The sequence below is a fragment of the Barbatula barbatula genome (genome assembly GCF_947034865.1).
Source record: "Barbatula barbatula genome assembly, chromosome: 3".
NCBI classification, from domain to species: Eukaryota; Metazoa; Chordata; class Actinopteri; order Cypriniformes; family Nemacheilidae; genus Barbatula; species Barbatula barbatula.
In genome coordinates, this window is record NC_136764.1 from 9,853,877 (window position 1) to 9,872,517 (window position 18,641).

General features: G+C 37.2%; 1 protein-coding gene across 1 annotated transcript; it reads left to right on the forward strand.

Annotated features, from left to right (window-relative positions):
* Window positions 1-4,324: 4,324 nt before the first annotated feature.
* Window positions 4,325-17,013, forward strand: lig1 (ligase I, DNA, ATP-dependent). The gene is made up of 27 exons (XM_079453208.1): window positions 4,325-4,486; window positions 5,047-5,109; window positions 5,224-5,392; window positions 5,510-5,672; window positions 5,841-5,972; window positions 6,061-6,360; window positions 6,504-6,609; window positions 6,745-6,840; window positions 6,993-7,049; window positions 7,150-7,208; window positions 7,431-7,544; window positions 8,096-8,262; window positions 8,389-8,465; window positions 8,691-8,782; window positions 9,001-9,100; window positions 10,413-10,498; window positions 10,594-10,709; window positions 10,833-10,928; window positions 12,393-12,503; window positions 13,014-13,085; window positions 13,202-13,346; window positions 13,445-13,527; window positions 13,939-14,091; window positions 14,174-14,227; window positions 14,313-14,456; window positions 14,583-14,675; window positions 16,008-17,013. The coding sequence occupies exons 1-27, from the start codon at window positions 4,470-4,472 to the stop codon at window positions 16,080-16,082; spliced, it is 2,940 nt and encodes a 979-aa protein (XP_079309334.1). The 5' UTR covers window positions 4,325-4,469; the 3' UTR covers window positions 16,083-17,013.
* Window positions 17,014-18,641: the final 1,628 nt, after the last annotated feature.

The following is an 18,641-nucleotide window of genomic DNA, read 5'->3' on the forward strand; positions in this document are numbered from 1 at the left end:
AGTGACTAGAGGAAACATTATAAACAATCTGTTGTAAGAGAAAATGTAAAAGATAGTATAAATGTCATGATTCTGCCGTCATGTCATGTTTCTCTTGGTTTAGCGGCAGGGTCATGACAGAAAATCATGTTTTGTGTGGAGAGAGGCATTTATGGCCCTTATGGCCTTCTATAAACTCTCTCTAGTCTCCTCTCTGTTCCCGCCCTCTCGTCTCCTGCTCCAATTTCTGTGCTAAATTCAATAATGATCTGTTGACTTCTAATTTTAGTGGAAGACATGCTTACAAATGTTTTATCTCTTTCACCAACAAATACGTTAAGTAATGTTGATCAAGCTTTCTGTGATGCTCCCATTACTTTAATAGAAATTGAAAAAAGCAATGAAATCATTAAAAACTAATAAATCACCTGCATGGTACGGATGTTTTTTCTTCAGAATTATTACATATTTTGTAAAAATGTTGCCCTTTCTTATTAAATGTCTATAAAGAGAATTTATGCAATTCTGTTCTTCCACCCACTTTATGCCAAGGGTTGATTACTTAAATCCCTGAAACAGGCAATGATTCTAATTTAATGGATAGTTGGCGCCCAATAACGCTATTAAAAAATGACTACAAAGTAATAGCTTTAATATTGGCCAAAAGAAAAAAAATTATTACATTCTATTATTGATGAAACTCAGTCTGGCTTTATGCAAAATAGACATATATCTAATAATATAAGGTTAATATTGGACGTTTCTGATTATTATGATTTAATTTATAGTGATAGCTTCGTTTCTGAAAATCTAGGTTCCATATGATATATTTTTCCACGATATGTTTTTTTCACACTTTGGAGGTATAACATTCTTGTTATTGTGCAATTACAGTATATTAAAGATTCCTGTGATTCCTGTTATAATTCCCAATAAAAATATCCCAAACCTGGCGTAAACGGGCTCAAAAGTGATAATATTAATCTTCTAATAAGAAAATAAATAAATATGAAGAAAGATAAATAAACAAACATATAAACTGGAATTGAGGACTAAGCAAAAAGAGATAAAAAGTGAAAAATGTTTATAATATTTATGATGGACAAAAATCTAAATAAATTTATTTTAGTAGGCTACTAAAGAAACATTATGTACCGATTGATGAGAAGAATTCATGCCCAGTAGAGCGAATGCAGACACAGGCCACAAACAACAACAGTTTCTTTATGACCATATTGAGAATTTTGCAATCTCAAAACAATGCTAATGAACCTGGGCACTGCACTGGCAGAGTTTAAATACACACCACCTAGAGACGCGCCCAGATTTGACAGCCACTTGTGTTGAGAAAACAAAAGCAGAACACGAACAAGCATTGATGGCAAGATAACACAGTACGATTCTTGAAATTAGTTACTCTTATAACTCAAATAATTTGCATCATAACCCATATTATTATGAAATGACTCCTACATGCAGTTAAACTCCTAAACAGACAACCTTCACATTAACATGATATTTACTGATTTTTGCCAGCTCTATGTCTGTCCATTGAATCATATTTTTCTATTCATTATTTGTTTTAAAGTCCTTTTGTGAATTTAAACAATGTATCTCTTTTGTGACCATGAAGAGCTGTCATTCGAAGTAAAGGTCTTTTTCTGAAACTTATGTGGGAACCTGTTTGTTCGGTATTTCAAAGAAGGTGTTTCATTTAATTTCTTTATGCATCACATGTCCTGAGGTGGTAAAACAAAATTCCTAGTGCATTAATAGACAGCATTTCTAAACAGAAAGGAAAAATCACCTGCTTCTCACGTACATTATATTGTTGCCTTGGCGTTTTTAAACCAAGTAGTGCAATGATTTGAAGCAGATCATCTGACATACTAGGAAATGTCTCTCATTAAGTAAGGCAGAAAGGAATGACTGGGGTCTGTAATTAGAAGATGTCAAGAGATAAGGGGTCACAATAACTCTGCAATCGACAGCCCACACCCCTTTAATTATTGACAAACAGTAATCTAACAATTAATATGGGTTACAGAGACTGAAGGACAAGTCACAATAAACTACACAGCACAGGAAAGAGAAAGACTTGAATTTAGCAAGTGTGATTAACATGAAGAATAGGTTTACTTATTTTCTGGAAACCTGTGTATAAGCAAAGCATACTCATACAGTACAGTTATGTAACCATCCATTGCTCCGTTGAAGTGCCTTTAACTCCCTCAGATAAAGAACAGGGTCTTGTAAACTCCTGCCCAAACTCATGGATCCATTTGTTAGCCACTGAAGAAAGATAAACACAACATTTTACAGATGGCATTCCATGTTTAATTTTCATATAGCTCAGACATCCCCAGTAACTCCAAGAAACCCCCAGCACTGCACATTTCTTATTTGACACTAAATTACATAAATGCAATTCTATGTTTAAAAAAGATTGTAAATCTGAACATCACAACCAAGATTTAACCTTGCATACTTTTTGAGCACTACAACCAGGGACTCGCACAGGGGATAACTCAGGTTGCCCGGGCAACTGCCCATATGCCCTTCTCGACTCACGTTGCCCTTCCGAGGTGGACAAAAATCTTTCAAAGGATGCATAATTTTACATAGGCCTAGATATAAAAAATGCAAAGCCTCATTCACTTCCATATTCGGGCACCGAAAGTGAAAGTCAGTAGGGGAAGGGCAAACTCTGTTTACGTGGCTGCAGCGGTGCACGCGACCGGCACCTGAGCTGAGCCTGCATGAGCGGCAAGATAAAACTGCACCTTGACCATTAATCGTAGATGTAATTCTTTGAAAGATCAAGTCATGCAGCTTGTGGAGGAAGAAAGAGACCTTCTGAAGCTCTTAAATTCATATATGCTGAAGAAGAGACTTTGTAGACACTTAAGGGGTAACAACACATGTTTCCCTGACTTTATAAAACATTACAACCCCCCAAAAAAGCACTGTACAATACTTCATAATGCACAATTTTCCTAAAGTACATTAAATAGCTTTGATATGTTTCATATTAGGTATTAATGTTTTTGAACATTAAAAATACTATTTATCTTCAATAAGTTATCTTCATGCTCTCAAACTGGCTGTAATCTCAAAGGACCCTGTGAGAAACATGAATTACTCTGTGGTAGTTATATAAACTCATCAGACGACTGAGAATAAAATGGATGTCTATTGTACAGACCACTTCAATAAGTCTTCAAAGCGGTGAGATCTTATTTAAAGATTTATTTATACAGATCTTATTACATAAGCCTTTAAGCTATACATTATTTAACTTTTTGGGATCCCCATACACTATTTTATGGTTTTGTTATTATGATTTATTATCTTGTAGGCTATCAGGAGTGGTTGCTCTCAGATTCACCAAAGATCCCATCAAAGGACGATTTTGAGGCTCCAGCTTTAGGACTGGTTACACTTCAGGAGATCAACAAATTCTATCCAGAGGACATCACAAAAGGGGAAATGTCTGCATCTGCAAACTGGTCATTTTAAATGTGAAGAGCATTTTGTCTTTCTTTACATTTATTTGTGTTTTATAATCTGCAATTATATCACAGGATCTCCTTTCAGTGAGAAAACTCTTTTCCGACAACGTTGAGTCGTCTCACCTGACAACCGCGACAATCTCCTTCTATAGTGAATAAGAAAACTGTAATGGATGCCATTCTGAAACCACTACTCACTGATTGTGACTTAAAAATTAGGTAATGAGGGATTTGATGTAAGAGTCAATAAAGAACATAGTTAGTGATGCTAAGTTGATCAAACTAGCTAAATGAAACAATTTAGGAGTGAAATCATCTTTGTTATGATAAGACTGTAGTCTATGAGATGGAATATAGTAAGTGTTACGGGCCTATGTGATAGGCCTACAAATAAATTATAGGTTTTAAAATAAATGTAAAGAATTAAAAAAATAACTTCACAAGCTCTGTCTGCCAATTGTGATGTCATTTATTTGTGTATCCTGTGGATTTGTGCATCACAGCAACCACTCCATCTGACCTAATATTCCGTCCAACAGGCGGCGCTGAAAGACCTGTGTATAAAAACCTTTGCTGATTGATTTTAAGCTGTTCGCTTTAAAAATTTTATAGACACACACACATATATATATATATATATATATATATATATATATATATATATATATACATTTTACAAACATGATTTATTAGATTAGTAAATGCGAACTGCTTGGTTTCTTACCGTTCAGTAAAACATGCTCTCCGCTCCAGTCCAGTAGGAGGACCTGCAGCTTTCTGCTTGTTTGTCAGCCGCTGGCCATTATGAAAAAACGAAGAAGTTTCCACTTCTTCCGGAATGACGTCACTTTGGCGCCGAATCATACGGAGTGAAGCGCGCGGAAGGGGGAACATCGAGGCTGCGAAAAAAATACAAATACTCCAAACTTACTCCAAATATTTGTGATTTGATAAGGCGAAGCAGTGCAAAACAGCAACATGCAGCGAAGCATATCGTAAGTGTTTTCTTTATGCATGTGCCCTCTTTATTTATTAAGTCACTTTGCAACAAAACTACGCGCATTGTGAAAAGCGCCGTATAGATGAACGGAATTGAACTATGTATGAAGTAAAAGTCAACTATAGAAAACATTCAACGAGAGACATAAGCAGAATTTTATGAAAAGTGTAGCCCACCGCATTAATATTGAAATGAATTGTTGGCACTGAAGCGTATTCATGCTCATGTCAGAGTTGTGTGTTGGTGGTTTTGCAGAACGTCACACTATAGTATTGTAAACTTTAAATGTACGGCTGTTTATCGTTTAGGTTGGACTTTAGCAAACATTTCTCTCTCTTTCTATATAAACATTTCAAATAAACCTTGCATGGGTTAGTCACTCTAAGTGTCGCCAATGTAATTCATTTACATCGAAAGCAAAAAAATAAGTGGGGATGAGGTCTTAAAATGTATGGAAAGAGTCTTTAAAATGGTCTTTAAAAGTATAATATTTAGCTACATGAGTCCTGCATATACTCCGTTCTAACCCCACAGAGGTCTTGTTTCCACACACAGGTCATTCTTTCAGCCAAAGAAAGGCAAGGAGAAGAATGATGGAGAGGTCAAAGTAAAGCCTGAGTACGCTGCTTTTATTGATGTTCCACTTATTAAATGTCCTGTGATTTTTATTTAAAAAATGTATATACTATTTTGAAGTGTACATAAATAAAACATGATCGCTCTGTTCTCCAGACCTGTGAAAAGCCCTCTCAAAATTCAGAATGGTGTTCAGGAAAGTGATTCGCCAGTAAAGGTTCACAAGCGTAGCCGACCAATCATAGACAGCGATGAAGAAGATGAACCGGTAGTAAAAGAGCAAGTGCCCAAGGAGAGTGAAGCCCAAGCGGTAAAGCCTGAGAAGGTAAGGATTTGTTATTCGAATCGTTTGTTACAACCTTTTCTGTTTCTGGATTGTTGTTAATGATTGTGTTTCTGCTTTTCTGGCCCGAACATTCACACGCATGCTCATGTTACTAAGGCTGCGTCCACTCCAACATCTCCAAAAACCCCCATAACTCCGTCCACACCTGTCACTTCGAGTAACTCTGTTGTCATGGTAACCCCTGCTTCCTCGGGCACTCCAGGAACACCAGCGACTCCGACATCGACATCACCATCAGGCATTCCCAAACGACAGACTGGTCTGCATTATTCTCTCTTCACCGCTTTCATTTCATTGAAATTTAGTAAAAGTTTTTGTTCAACACTCAATTTAGTTCTGTTATTATTCATATAATTCAGATTATATTCTTGTTAAAAACAAAAACAAATCTGCATGTTCACTTTAAAGTCTCTTTCTTGTCCTTAAGCACGGAAGCAGTTCCCTAAGAGAAAGCTGGAAAGCAGGAGCGATGGAGAAGTAACAAAAGAGGAGGAGAAAGCAGTAGATGAAAAGCAGGAGAGTAAAAGAGCTCGAGTAGAGGACTCACCAGGTCAGACAGGTGAGAAAAACAGCTGTTTTCTCAGACTACTGACTTCTCAGTGATCCCTAAACATTGCCTTATGCTTTATTATCTCTCTTCAACTCAGAGAAGGAAAAAGAGATGATGGAGGTGGAGGAGAAAAGCGGAGATGAAAAGCTTGTGGTAGAAGAACGGAAAGAGGAGAATGAGGCAAAAGCAAGTTTAGATTTGCATGTCAATGAGAAGATGAAAGCGAAGAAGGGTGAAAACAGTGATGGGCCAGAGAAAAAGTTAAATGGAGTGAGTAAGAAAAAAGAAAAGGAGGTTGTGAAAGAGAAGGTCAAGAGCAGCCCTGAGAGAGTGCTGGAGAAAGACACAGAAGAAAATGAGGGATCAGTTAAGAAAAAATCCATCAGCAGTTTTTTTGGTAAGAACTTTTCTTTTACCTCTCTTGTGTCATTATAAATACATTCCACTTTAGTATTCCACAAATGAAAGTAAGTCAGATGGGTTTAGTGGTGACATGACTGTAGTTTTTGTAAGCTATTTCTTTTACCCAAACTCTTTTAGCTCCAAGAAAAGCAGCTGTTAAACTGGAGATAGAGGAACAGAATGAGGGAGAGAGAAAGAAGACTGGAGAGACCTCTGCCATCTCTCAACAGAAAGACAACAAAAGGTTAAAACTCTGAAAATAAACAAATGTTTAACTGCAAAGCAGCTTGAATTCTATTTAATTTCATTTCTTTTATTAGTTTATACTGTTTGAAAATATACTGTGGTTTATTGTGAAGGCTGTTTATTGTTTGCACAGTGAAAAGGAAGTGAACTCTGCTGCTCAGAGCCAGTATGATCCCTCGAGAACAAATTACCATCCCATTGACCACGCCTGCTGGAAAAGGGGTGAAAGGTAAAGCTGCCTATTTTAGCTGCTTAATGCCATTGTTAGAACATTAAAACAATAGTTTTTAAAGAAATTGATTTAGTAAACAATGAACTTCAGACTTATTCTTACTGTTAAAAGTGTATGGTTTGATATTTCTTACTTTTGTTCTTTATCAGAGTGCCATATTTGGCTGTTGCTCGGACATTTGAGAAGATTGAAGAAGATTCAGGCAGGTATGAAGCGTCATGTTTTTACATATTTAAGTGTTTATCTACTTATTTGAGTTCACAAATGTGTGTGCATTTTAAAATTCTCTGTTCTTGGTTTTTGTAGACTGAAGAATATCGAAACACTTTCTAACCTTCTACGCTCTGTAATCTTGCTCTCACCAGGTGAGTGTAGTTATTTGTGCTTAAATTGCCTTTGTAATGAAATCTTATTTTTTTTTACAGTGTATTTATATTGAACATACTAAATAAAAGTCTTTATATTATAAAGCCTGAAACTTTATATTATACACAGTTAAATACAAAGAGGGGGACAGCTTGTTCTGTGCATTTGTTCAATCGTTTCCTTCTTTATTATTTCATTGTTGTCTACTATTGTTTGTTTAGATGACCTGCAGTGCTGTGTTTACCTGTGTCTGAACCAGCTCGGACCAGCATATGAGGGTCTCGAGCTGGGTGTCGGGGAAACTGTCCTGATGAAAGCTGTCGCTCAAGCCACAGGTGTGCAAAACATACTCATTTGTAATGGTCTTGTTGTACAAAGCCGCCATATTAGTTTTCCGATCAGTGAGTGTGGGCATGTTTACTTCCGGTAGATACTGATATGACAGAAAATCCTCTGTACATTTCTAAGTACCTTGTTAAGCCAATGCAACTCAATAGAACAGCAAAAAAAGGCTGATGATGTTTAATACCAGTCTGAGAAAATCCCTGCATTTCTACGTTTCTTCTTTAACAAAACAAATCATGAGCATTGACAATAGAATAAACAGGCGTAGAGAGAATGAAAGTCTTTCTTTTAGTTATATCGAGTTGTGTAGGTTTAACGAGGTGCCCTGTAATGTAAAGAGGTTTTTCTGTTATATCACCGATGTATCGGTTTCTTATTTTTGTCTTAAATAATTGCCATACTTGCAAGCCAGAAATCATACTTCTCCTAAGCCTGCCCGCACATGCTGATCGGAAACCTAAACCGCGACTACATGCAACTAGCCCACAGTGTGGTACCTAATGTCTTTCAGCTTTGACATCCTCTTTACTTCTGTTTTCAGGGCGACAGCTGGACAAAATCAAAGCGGAAGCTCAAGATAAGGGAGATTTGGGATTGGTCGCTGAGAGTTCCCGCAGCAACCAAAGAATGATGTTTGTGCCAGCCAGTCTGATGGCCCGTGGCGTATTCAGTAAACTGAAGGAGATTGCCAACATGAGCGGCAACTCTGTGAGTAGATGTGATGTGTTAACTTACACCAAACGTTTGCCACAAAGATGCATGTACACAGTTCTCTAGATTGACATGTTGTGCTATAGCATCAGTGCAAATAGATTAAACATCTCTCTCTCCCAGGCAATGAATAAGAAGATCGACATTATTAAAGGCCTTTTTGTGGCCTGTCGTTTTTCTGAGGCCCGCTACATTGTGAGGTGTGTCAGTTCATTACTCATTTATGATATGTGTTTGTGTGCTTCATGCTCTCTGCAGAATCACTGCATGAGGTCTTAATGAATAATGTCAATGTCGTTTTTATTACATTTACCTCTGCAATTGCTTGCCTTGCTTGGCATACTACTGTTGGATGACGGCTTTATATAAATATTAATGCTGAAACGAAATGCGTCCATTTGATTGGTTGGGTGTTTGACTGACAGGTCATTGGCAGGGAAGCTGAGAATCGGATTGGCTGAACAGAGTGTTCTCGCAGGTCTCAGTCAGGCTGTGTGTCTGACGCCCCCAGGCCAAGGTTTGAAACATTTACATTTAATGATCATTAACACTAATGAATCGCCCATTAACACACATCATAATCAGAGCACTGAAAGAACCTCTAGGCATCAAGCAATTACTATTAGATTACTCTTTTCCATAATGAATCAAAATGAATAACGTTTACAAATGTTAATATTAATCAGCCCATTAGTGCAGTAGCTTTGCTGTGATGTTAAAAAATTGTTTGTTCAGAGTTTCCACCGGCTGTGTTGGATGCTGGTAAAGGAATGAGTACAGACAGCAGGAGAGTTTGGCTGGAAGGGAAGGCACTGATCCTGAAACAGACATACTGGTAAAAACACACAACACAAAATGTAATCCTGGCCTCTAGGTCCGGGTGATAACAGGGCTGAAATAAACGCACACCACCAGTCAAATGTGGGTAGTTTTTGCACAGTTATGGGTAATTGCTGGTCAACCAGGTGACCTGTAAAATATCTTCGAGAGAATACTGCATTGTGGGCCCTTTTTTATCACTTTAGCAATATAGTGAAAGTTTCATGAACACCACAATCTTGCGGTCACCTTTTGTATTTGGCTAATGAGATTTTTTTGGGTAGCCTAGTCTCGCACTGGCTCCTTATCTTTGAATACAAAATATTGATAGAACTGCTTTAATGGTCTTTGCCGGTTATTTCTAATTCATCTCATTTTAAATTTCGAGCAAATATAGGCCACATATATCTGATTATATAAACACGTAGATCCTTAACTTGGTACATATAAATAATTAAGCACAAGTATGAGCCAGTCTGTGAAATCCCAGCTACATTTTATTGTGATTTACTGTTTTCTACATATAATCTTAAATAATTTTAGGAACATTCTGTGAAAATATAACCTTGATATATTTAATATAGTCTAAGGTAGATGTATGCTAAATAGAATCAGAAGGCTGAAAAAGCTTATTTCGATTACAGTCTTTTCCACAGTTGATAATGCTAATGCACATCTACATTTATCTAAATTTTTATATTATTGCAAATTCTAGGGTTTTAAATTTTCATCCATCATTCTAATTGACTAAATATCTAGAGGTATATATTGTTGGTTACGTTGTTTTTGTCATAAAGCATTGTGGTAACTACGTTTTAATTCTCATGCATTGCTTAAGAAGCGTTCCTTTCACTGATCTTTTTCTTTTAAAACTGACTAAATCTTACAATTATTTAGGTAATATCCCTAATCTGTACCTAATATACATAAAAACATTTTCATAAATGCACTTGTTTAACATCACTTTGTATTTAAAGTAAAGCTGCTTTGCAACAATGGAAAATTGTGAAAGCTTCTATAGAAATATATTTGAATCAAATTTAAAAAAAATATCTTATGCTTATTTTTTTATCTGCCTTTTTGTTTTGTGTAAGTGTTATTGGTAAACACAAACCCCAAACTGCTGCCAGATTAAATTATCTCCATTTTTCAAACAATTTTACAATTATAACTAGGTGTCCCTTGCATAACAACTACCCGTTTAATAAGAATTTGCACCCTGCACCGATATGATTTTTTAAACAAATTATACAGGTGTTGCAATGAATACACAGATTTCTACAGTACACCGTGTTGTTTCCGTTTTTCACTTATATTTCTCCTCTTAGTGAGATGCCCAATTATGATGCCATCATTCCTGTCTTGCTGAAAGAAGGCATAGATGAACTGCCCAATCATTGCAAGCTCACCCCAGGTACTACCAATCACAGTTTTCACTATATTTCTTCCAGCCAATAGCTTATCAAAGTATTCTTTTAGAAATGATACTAAACTGTGTTTATTTTCCAGGTGTGCCCTTACGGCCCATGTTGGCTCACCCAACTAAAGGTGTCGGTGAGGTAATGAAACGATTCGATGAGGCTTCTTTCACCTGCGAATACAAATATGATGGAGAGAGAGCTCAGGTGCGTGTTATTGAAATTCATTCCACAAGGTGGCGCTTTAGTCACACAAGTGTTTCCGTGACCATAATGATGTCATTGATCAAACCCCTGAATTGTTAATTGTTTTGACTTTGCTTATAACAGATCCATATTCTTGAGAATGGAGAGGTGCACGTTTTTAGCCGAAACCAGGAGAATAACACGAGCAAATACCCAGATATTATCGCACGAATACCACAGGTAACACACACAAATTCAAGCAGAAAAGTGGTGATGGATTTTAGAGGGTTACAAAGATTGGCCTTTTCCATGTCTAAAGCTGGGTACACACTGTGATTTTGCAACAGTTTTTTTTTTTAAACTAATTTTGTGGATCGTAAAAGTTTTTTGCCATCAGTCATAGATCAGTTAGTGTGACATGCTCACACACAGCTGCTTAATTGCTTTTGTGCTGAATATTAGCTTTTGAAGTTCTTATGTTGTCAGAAATGTTGGTTAGCGCTCATGCAGTGTCACTGATCCCACGGTTCCCATTGACTCAAATTGGAGCGCAGCACTCGATGACACAAGATGCTTGCTTTTACATGCTTATTTAGGCTGTTTTGCAACATGTGTATTATAAATATGAAAGTAATTAGGATTTTCTTCACATTGTTTATTAAAATTACATTTGATGTCTTAAAACGACTTAAAGTGAACACTGCCAGTCATCTGAATCCTCTATAGTTGAATCCTTAGAAAAAGTGAGACCTCATGCAGTTGAATGACTTCAATAAGCAGGATTTTTGTACCAATGAGATTTCATTGTGGTCGGCGCTACGGAGACTAAAATGAGACTGTTGATAAGAACTTACTTGGGAGAGAGGGAAAACTTCACACCTTTTTGTACATCTCTCTTTTTTTCTGTGTCGGCCTTATTTTCCCTCTTTCTTTCTCAAAGGCTGTATTTGTCCTCTGTCACCACCGCCCCCTCCAAAAAGCAATAATGGATTCTAGCCCTAAAGCAATGAAAAGATGTGATGAATGATACAAGCTCACACACGGAGACAAATCAATACAACATTTCTGTTGTTTTGCTTATCATTGTGTCCATATCCCATCTCCGCACCTGAATATCTCTTTCTGCCTTTCTTTTCTTACTATGCAATGTTATGTCTAAACATATTGTAAAAGGATCAAAGCTGTCCGAGTTAAGCATATTGGCATGTGGGAAATAAATAGCTGCGGTCCACAGCAGCGAAATACAGTTGTTGATCCTGTTCTGGAGGTTACAACTCTCGTCAGGTGTGAATGAGCGCGACAACCAACTTCTGTATTGACTGATGAATATGCTCCTCTATTGGGCGATTATTTAATAATGTCGTATCAACTGTTGCAAAACTTTCTGCTGTTCCGTGACATTTACTTTTGTCAGTGTCGCTATGGTTACAGGCATTATTCTCCTCCGTCACAGCATTTCTCTCACACATAATATGCGCTTACTCGTAACATCAATTGAAGTGTAAATGTCACACAGCCCGAGGGTCTGTTTATGCTTGTGGGAAGTGTTAGTTTTTAAAGCTGAGATGACCTTCTAAACAAGAGATTTTAAGATGTAATGGTGGGGATGGGCATGTCTGGGGCTGGGCTTCATTCACTCATGTATGATTGGTTTGTTGAGGGGGGGATTTAATAAATGTTCTCGCCCTTCTTTCTCTTTTGCAGGTGAAGAAAGCGAGTGTGCGCTCCTGTGTACTAGATTCAGAAGCGGTGGCCTGGGACAGAGAAAAGAAACAGATTCAGCCATTTCAGGTTCTCACCACACGCAAGAGAAAGGTGAGGAGAAATGGAGAGAGAGACTGGAGGGAGAGCTAAAGGTTGAAGAGATATTTAACAACAGTTTGAAGGGGCGATAAGAGTTTGGTTTTAGATGGTAGTTTTTACCCCTTTAAAATCTTATAAAAACAACAGAATGAAAGATGAAACCTTGTTTTTTTTGTAAGATATTGACAATGAGTAAATCAGCCCACTAACATTTTTCTAATTTTAAACAAAGGCTTTCGCTTACTTTGTAGAGCATTGTATTAGCAGAACAAAGGTCATGGGTTTAACACTTGGGGAACACATACTGATAAATCTCAAATGCACCGTAAAATGCTTTGAATCAGTGTCTACCAAAAGCATAAATGTAAAATAAAGACAGAAGGCGACTGGAGGGACACATGGAGACGCAGGGTAACAGAAGAGATGAATGGGGAAGTGTGAATCTGAAAACGCAGGGTGCTAAGAAATGCACAGATGGTGAGAAAGAGGCATGAACTGAGCAGAAGTGTGTGTGTTTTTTAGGATGTGGACGCCTCTGAGATCAAGGTTCAAGTGTGCGTGTACGCCTTTGACCTGCTCTACCTGAACGGAGAGGTAAGACCATAATGATGCCAGCCGGCATTTTCTTTTTGAGAATGTTTCAAAAATCAGATTTTTGCTGAGCTGTGTGTTATTTTAGGTTTAATGATCTCTGGTTCTGTCTCTGTCAGTCTCTGGTGCGGGAGCCTTTGAGCAAACGCAGGGCTCTGTTACGAGAGAGTTTCGAGGAGAGAGAAGGGGAGTTCGTCTTCGCGAAATCCCTCGATTCTGACAATACAGAATGTATCGCTGAGTTCCTGGAGCAGTCTGTACGAGGTGTGTGTTAAACTTTACTGACAGAAGTTATAAAGAGAGCAGAACTGCACAGGTATAAGTGATGGTGTTGTCCAGTGTTTAAATTGTGTGTTTTTCAGATTCCTGTGAGGGTTTAATGGTGAAAACTTTGGACAAACATGCAACGTATGAGATTGCCAAACGCTCTCATAATTGGCTGAAGGTATTATGCACAAATATCTAGATTTGTCTGCATTTTAGTGCTGGTAGTGAAGAAATAATAGGTTAACACTTTTTGGACATTCAAATCGTGTTTCTCTTTACTTCGCAATATGCAGAATTGTCCACAGAGAAAAATACTAGCAGTACACCGTTAAGTGATAAACGTAATGACGTTTATGGATAACAACTGCATATCTCTGTCAAGAAAGTCAATACATTTATGTTTTACACTACAAAAAGATGTGCTTTCTGCAAGCAGGGTTTTATGTTGATAGATATTTTTACTCAAAAACAGTTTGGAGATACATAATGGTGCTTGTTGTGTAGTTTTGCAGTTTATCCGACTGCCAAAACGGTCATTTCCATTGATGTGTGTTGTATTGTTTCTAATGACCTGTTTTTCTCTGTGCAGCTAAAGAAGGATTATCTGGAGGGTGTCGGGGACACTGTCGATCTCTGTGTGATTGGTGCTTATCTGGGCAAAGGAAAGAGAGCAGGCAGCTATGGAGGATTTTTACTGGCCTGTTACGATGAGGACAACGAAGAGTTCCAGTCTGTCTGCAAGGTCTGAGAGTGTATCATCATATGTTCAAATTCAACGCATTTGTGTGCTTTCTAAAATGACACTCATTTTTGTTTCATGGCAGATCGGAACAGGCTTTAAAGATGAAGATCTGGAGCAACATTACAATTTCTTGAAGGTACAGCAACATTTTGTGTTTTGGTTGTGGGTTTGTCTCGGGCAGCGTGTAGTGTATGTTAATGTCTTTTCATGATGCCTAACAGGAGCACATTTTACCTAAACCACGCCCATATTACCGCATGGACCAATCGGCAGAACCGGACGTTTGGCTGGAAGCTGTGCAAGTGTGGGAGGTGAAATGTGCTGACCTCTCTCTCTCACCCATCTACAAAGCAGCGATGGGATTGGTCAGTGCACCACGCATGTTTGAAACAAGCTGAATCAATGTTTTTCGTTGACTGATTCATTGATTGGATCGATGTGTATGGGTCAGTGTCGGGTGGTCATGGTGTAATTCTCTCGTTGGCCATCAGGTGGACCCAGAGAAAGGGATTTCACTCCGTTTCCCAAGATTCCTCAGGATCAGAGATGACAAAAAGCCAGAAGATGCTACCACGGGGGCACAGGTATGATGCAAAACACAGAACGGCAGGCAACAGTCGACACATGGAAAACTGACAAACCCTACTTGAATCGGCTCTGATAGGCTCACAGAAACATGCGGGGTCGATAGCGATTACTCCACACACGGCAGGAATTATTTTGAAGGGAAATGTCTTATGCAGTATTTATGGAACAGGAAATAACAGCACTCGTGCCTCCTAGCATGCGTGTGCTGTAGTTCCTCCGGAAGAGTGACATTTTTATGTAGTTTGTCATTTGAAAGTCAAACGTGATGACATTGGTGTAGTTCAGATCGTCGTGACATTGTGATTTAGTGGACCAAGTGGAGTGGATCCGTTAAAGGAAATCCATCTCTTTATGTGTCACACTGTCTCCACTCACTCCTTCCCCCCTCATTTTCACACTTCATTTATTTTGCTTTTCCTTTATTCCTGTCACCCGGTGGTTGGAGGCACACAAACATACACTTACAGAGATGATACTGTATAAGGCACTTTCCATTAATAAAGAGAACGTTGCTGCCTCACTTCTTGGTTTAAGCATTAATAGTGCAAATCATGTAATTTGTTTTGAGATAATGTATTATTAAGCAAAATTACTTTCTTCGTTTTTTGACCTTCTCGACTGTATCCAACAAATTCATTTAAACTGTAATTTTTGCATAATCTGTTGCATTGGTATTCCATTAAAACTATAGCAATTATTGATTTTACAGACAACAGATAAACATTGGGTTTTATCATTATAGAAAAGATTAGGATAATAATGATAGGATGATGACAATAAAAGCGTTGTGTGTGTACAATGTGTTTTTGAATGCAACTTTAAACTTGTTGAAGTGTAAGGTTCCAGTGTTGTTGGATCAAGACTTAGACACACATATTTGGTATATGCTCTCTGTTAGTGTCCTTGCTTTTCAAGACCCAGTTACCCTACAGCTGGTGTCAGTAGATAGAACATCTAACACTGATGATATAAAGTAAATGCAATGACATATAAAAGGCCAAATACAAGACCGCTCTAAAATAACCCAGCTCCCTAACTCTTTGCTTGTTCTTTGCATTCCTTTTGAATGTATTAACTTGTACATTCAAAGTCAGTGGTCTCCTCAAAGCACGTCAATGTCAAACATTGTTACTTGGTGAAATGTGCTTTTGAGCAATTGAGATCCACACTGCAGATATGCTGGCTATTGCACCATTTTCATAATTCAAAACAGTTTTACAATTGTACAGATGATTAGGAAATGCAGTTTGAAGCTTGTGTGATGTTATAATCGTATCCATCTTAAGTTTCAAAGCATATTCTTTCGTAACACTCTTTCTCTTTTTCAGATTGCTGATCTCTACAGAAAACAACAGCAGATTCAAAACCAGGGTGACAAAACTGAACTTGAGGATTACTATTAAATCCTTCACCAAATGGGCAGTAAAAGTTTTTGTAGCCTATTAACATGAGCTATGTTTTAATGCTGTGATATTGTCGATTCGATGAGAAATTAACATGTAAATAGTCTTTCAGTGATGTTATGGAGCTAAAATAAATACTTGATATTCACAAACTTAGTCTGTGATATTTGTTGTTCAGGTCAAGTCAATTGTATTATGTCAATTGTATTATGTCAATTATGCATTGCTTTTCACAGTTTTATTGTTGCAAAACAGCTTTACATACATTATAAGTTAATTATAAGAATAGCAATAGATGAAAAAATCAAAGACATTGCATGGTTTTAGAACACCTGATATTATTGCAAGATTTATTTATACAAGTTGCAAAAATGAAATTTAACTGGAATACTATGTTTGATTGTTACAAACTAAGTTGTTCAATTGAAAAATATTTAATGGAATTATACCAGAAAAATATGCGATAATACCATGATATGCAAATGGTCGTATATGTTAAAGTTAAATGCACAAATTAAGTTTACAATGTTTGTTTATGGAGTATAAACCCCAAGAAGCAAAAATCCTTTCATGCGTGTCTGCATTTGTGTCCCAAACTCACTCTTTGAAGAACTGTGGTGGTACTATGGGGTTATCAGATGGTAATTAAATAGGTAGGGATTATCGGCCATATTGGTATCGGACGATAAATTTAAAATTGTAATGTTATCGTATCTGCCAATACAATTTAAGCCGATATATGATCATTTCCTCTGGTTAAACTTCTTTAACTGCACGCTGCTCACAGTCAAAATACAGTACAGTACTGTATTTCTGTCGTGATCATTCACTAACTGCTATTAGCAAAACAATGTTGATGTAGGTACAGTATGTAGATACAGTATTTACGAATGTGTTAAGTATACCAATAAAAGAATATTGTTTGAATCAGACTGCTGTCTGAATGCTCTCTGTCTTGAGACCTGTTAGACATGTTGCTATTAAGAAAATTTTTCTGGGTTGCTCTGGAAGAACATCTATAATTTGTTTAATAAATAAATATACAAGAAACTTTGACGGTTAAAGTATGCTTGGTACATGATTTTCAAGGGGTAGAAGCAGTTGTCCACTTTTTGCCTTTTGTTTCCGTCTAAGGGAATTTTATAGTAATATTTAGATACTGTATATCTGCCGATATATCGGTTATTGGCTTCCAATGTTAAAGAATTATCGGTTATCGACCAAAATGACAATATCTGTGCATCCCTCTGTGCAAGATGTATGTACTATGATATTTGAAAAAAGGCAATCAATGTCCAAAAAGTATTTTTTGTGTTAAGTGTAGGGCTGGGTATCAAGAACCGGTTCCAAATTTAAGAGAGCCAGGGATTCGATAGGATGCGAGCCTTTCGGTTCTGTTTATCAAATCCTGACTTTTTTCAATCCCTCGCGAATGGCAGTGATCATTTTACGGTTGTCTCTGTCTGCCAGGACCTGCGACAAGGAATTTATCTCATTACGCACAAGAGAGGAAGTACCTCTTATATGATGAAATACATCATTAATCTGAAAGAATGCTTTGTTTAAGTCTCTCAGCCTGGAGTCCTCTTGCTACAATGCACCAGATAACTTATAGCTATTAGCAGCAAGAGCAGCGTCTCACACTCGGGTAACGTTACAAAATACAGATAGAGATGAAAAGACAATCCGTTTGGTTTGTTACTTAATTTTTTAAATAGTGATCACAACTAAATACATTCGGGAAGCTACAGGACAGCATGTTTTAGTTTATTTGAAATGATATTGATTTGAATAATGAATTCAATTGCCTTTTAAAACAGAATTTTATTCACAAATAATTGTTGAGATGATCGACGATCTAGCAACTACATGTTATATATTTTATGTTGTGTTTTGTGTTATACTTAAATTGTTTGGATTTGTAATTGATTCTGATTATTCCTTAATGGAAGTGTTGTTTATTTCATTATTTGACAAATCGTCACAGTTTACAGTTACAGCATGCTGGTTATTGCCTAAATGAGGCAAGAATAAAAGGTGCAAACTTTTTTCTATAATTATTTGCCATTTTTTTCTTCCCCTAAAAGTATTGAAATCGGAACAGAGAATTCATAAGAACCGGATTCGATAAGCAGAATCGGAACCAAAATCGCTAAAATTAAAACGATATAAAATTTTTGTTGTGTTCAAATTAATACTATTCCCTCCCTTTATGTTCAGGTTTTGTTATTTATCGAAATGTGTTTGTGTCAATGGAAGCCAATTAGTTCTCTGTGTGTGGCTAGGCTAGGTTGAGATTATGTGAGTGTGTGTTCATGCTGGAGTGTGTGTGTAGTGGCTTTGTGATGAATTGGGGAACTATTCCATTGTCAGTGGCTGAAGATGGAAAATGAAATTATCCAGCTCTTTCTCTCTCCATCACCAGCTTTTTTACTCTTCATTGCTCCTTTCAAAGAATTCCTTTCTTTTCCATGCCTCTCTCTCTCTCTCTCTCTCTCTCTCTCTCTCTCTCTCTCTCTCTCTCTCTCTCTCTCTCTCTCTCTCTCTCTCTCGCGCTCT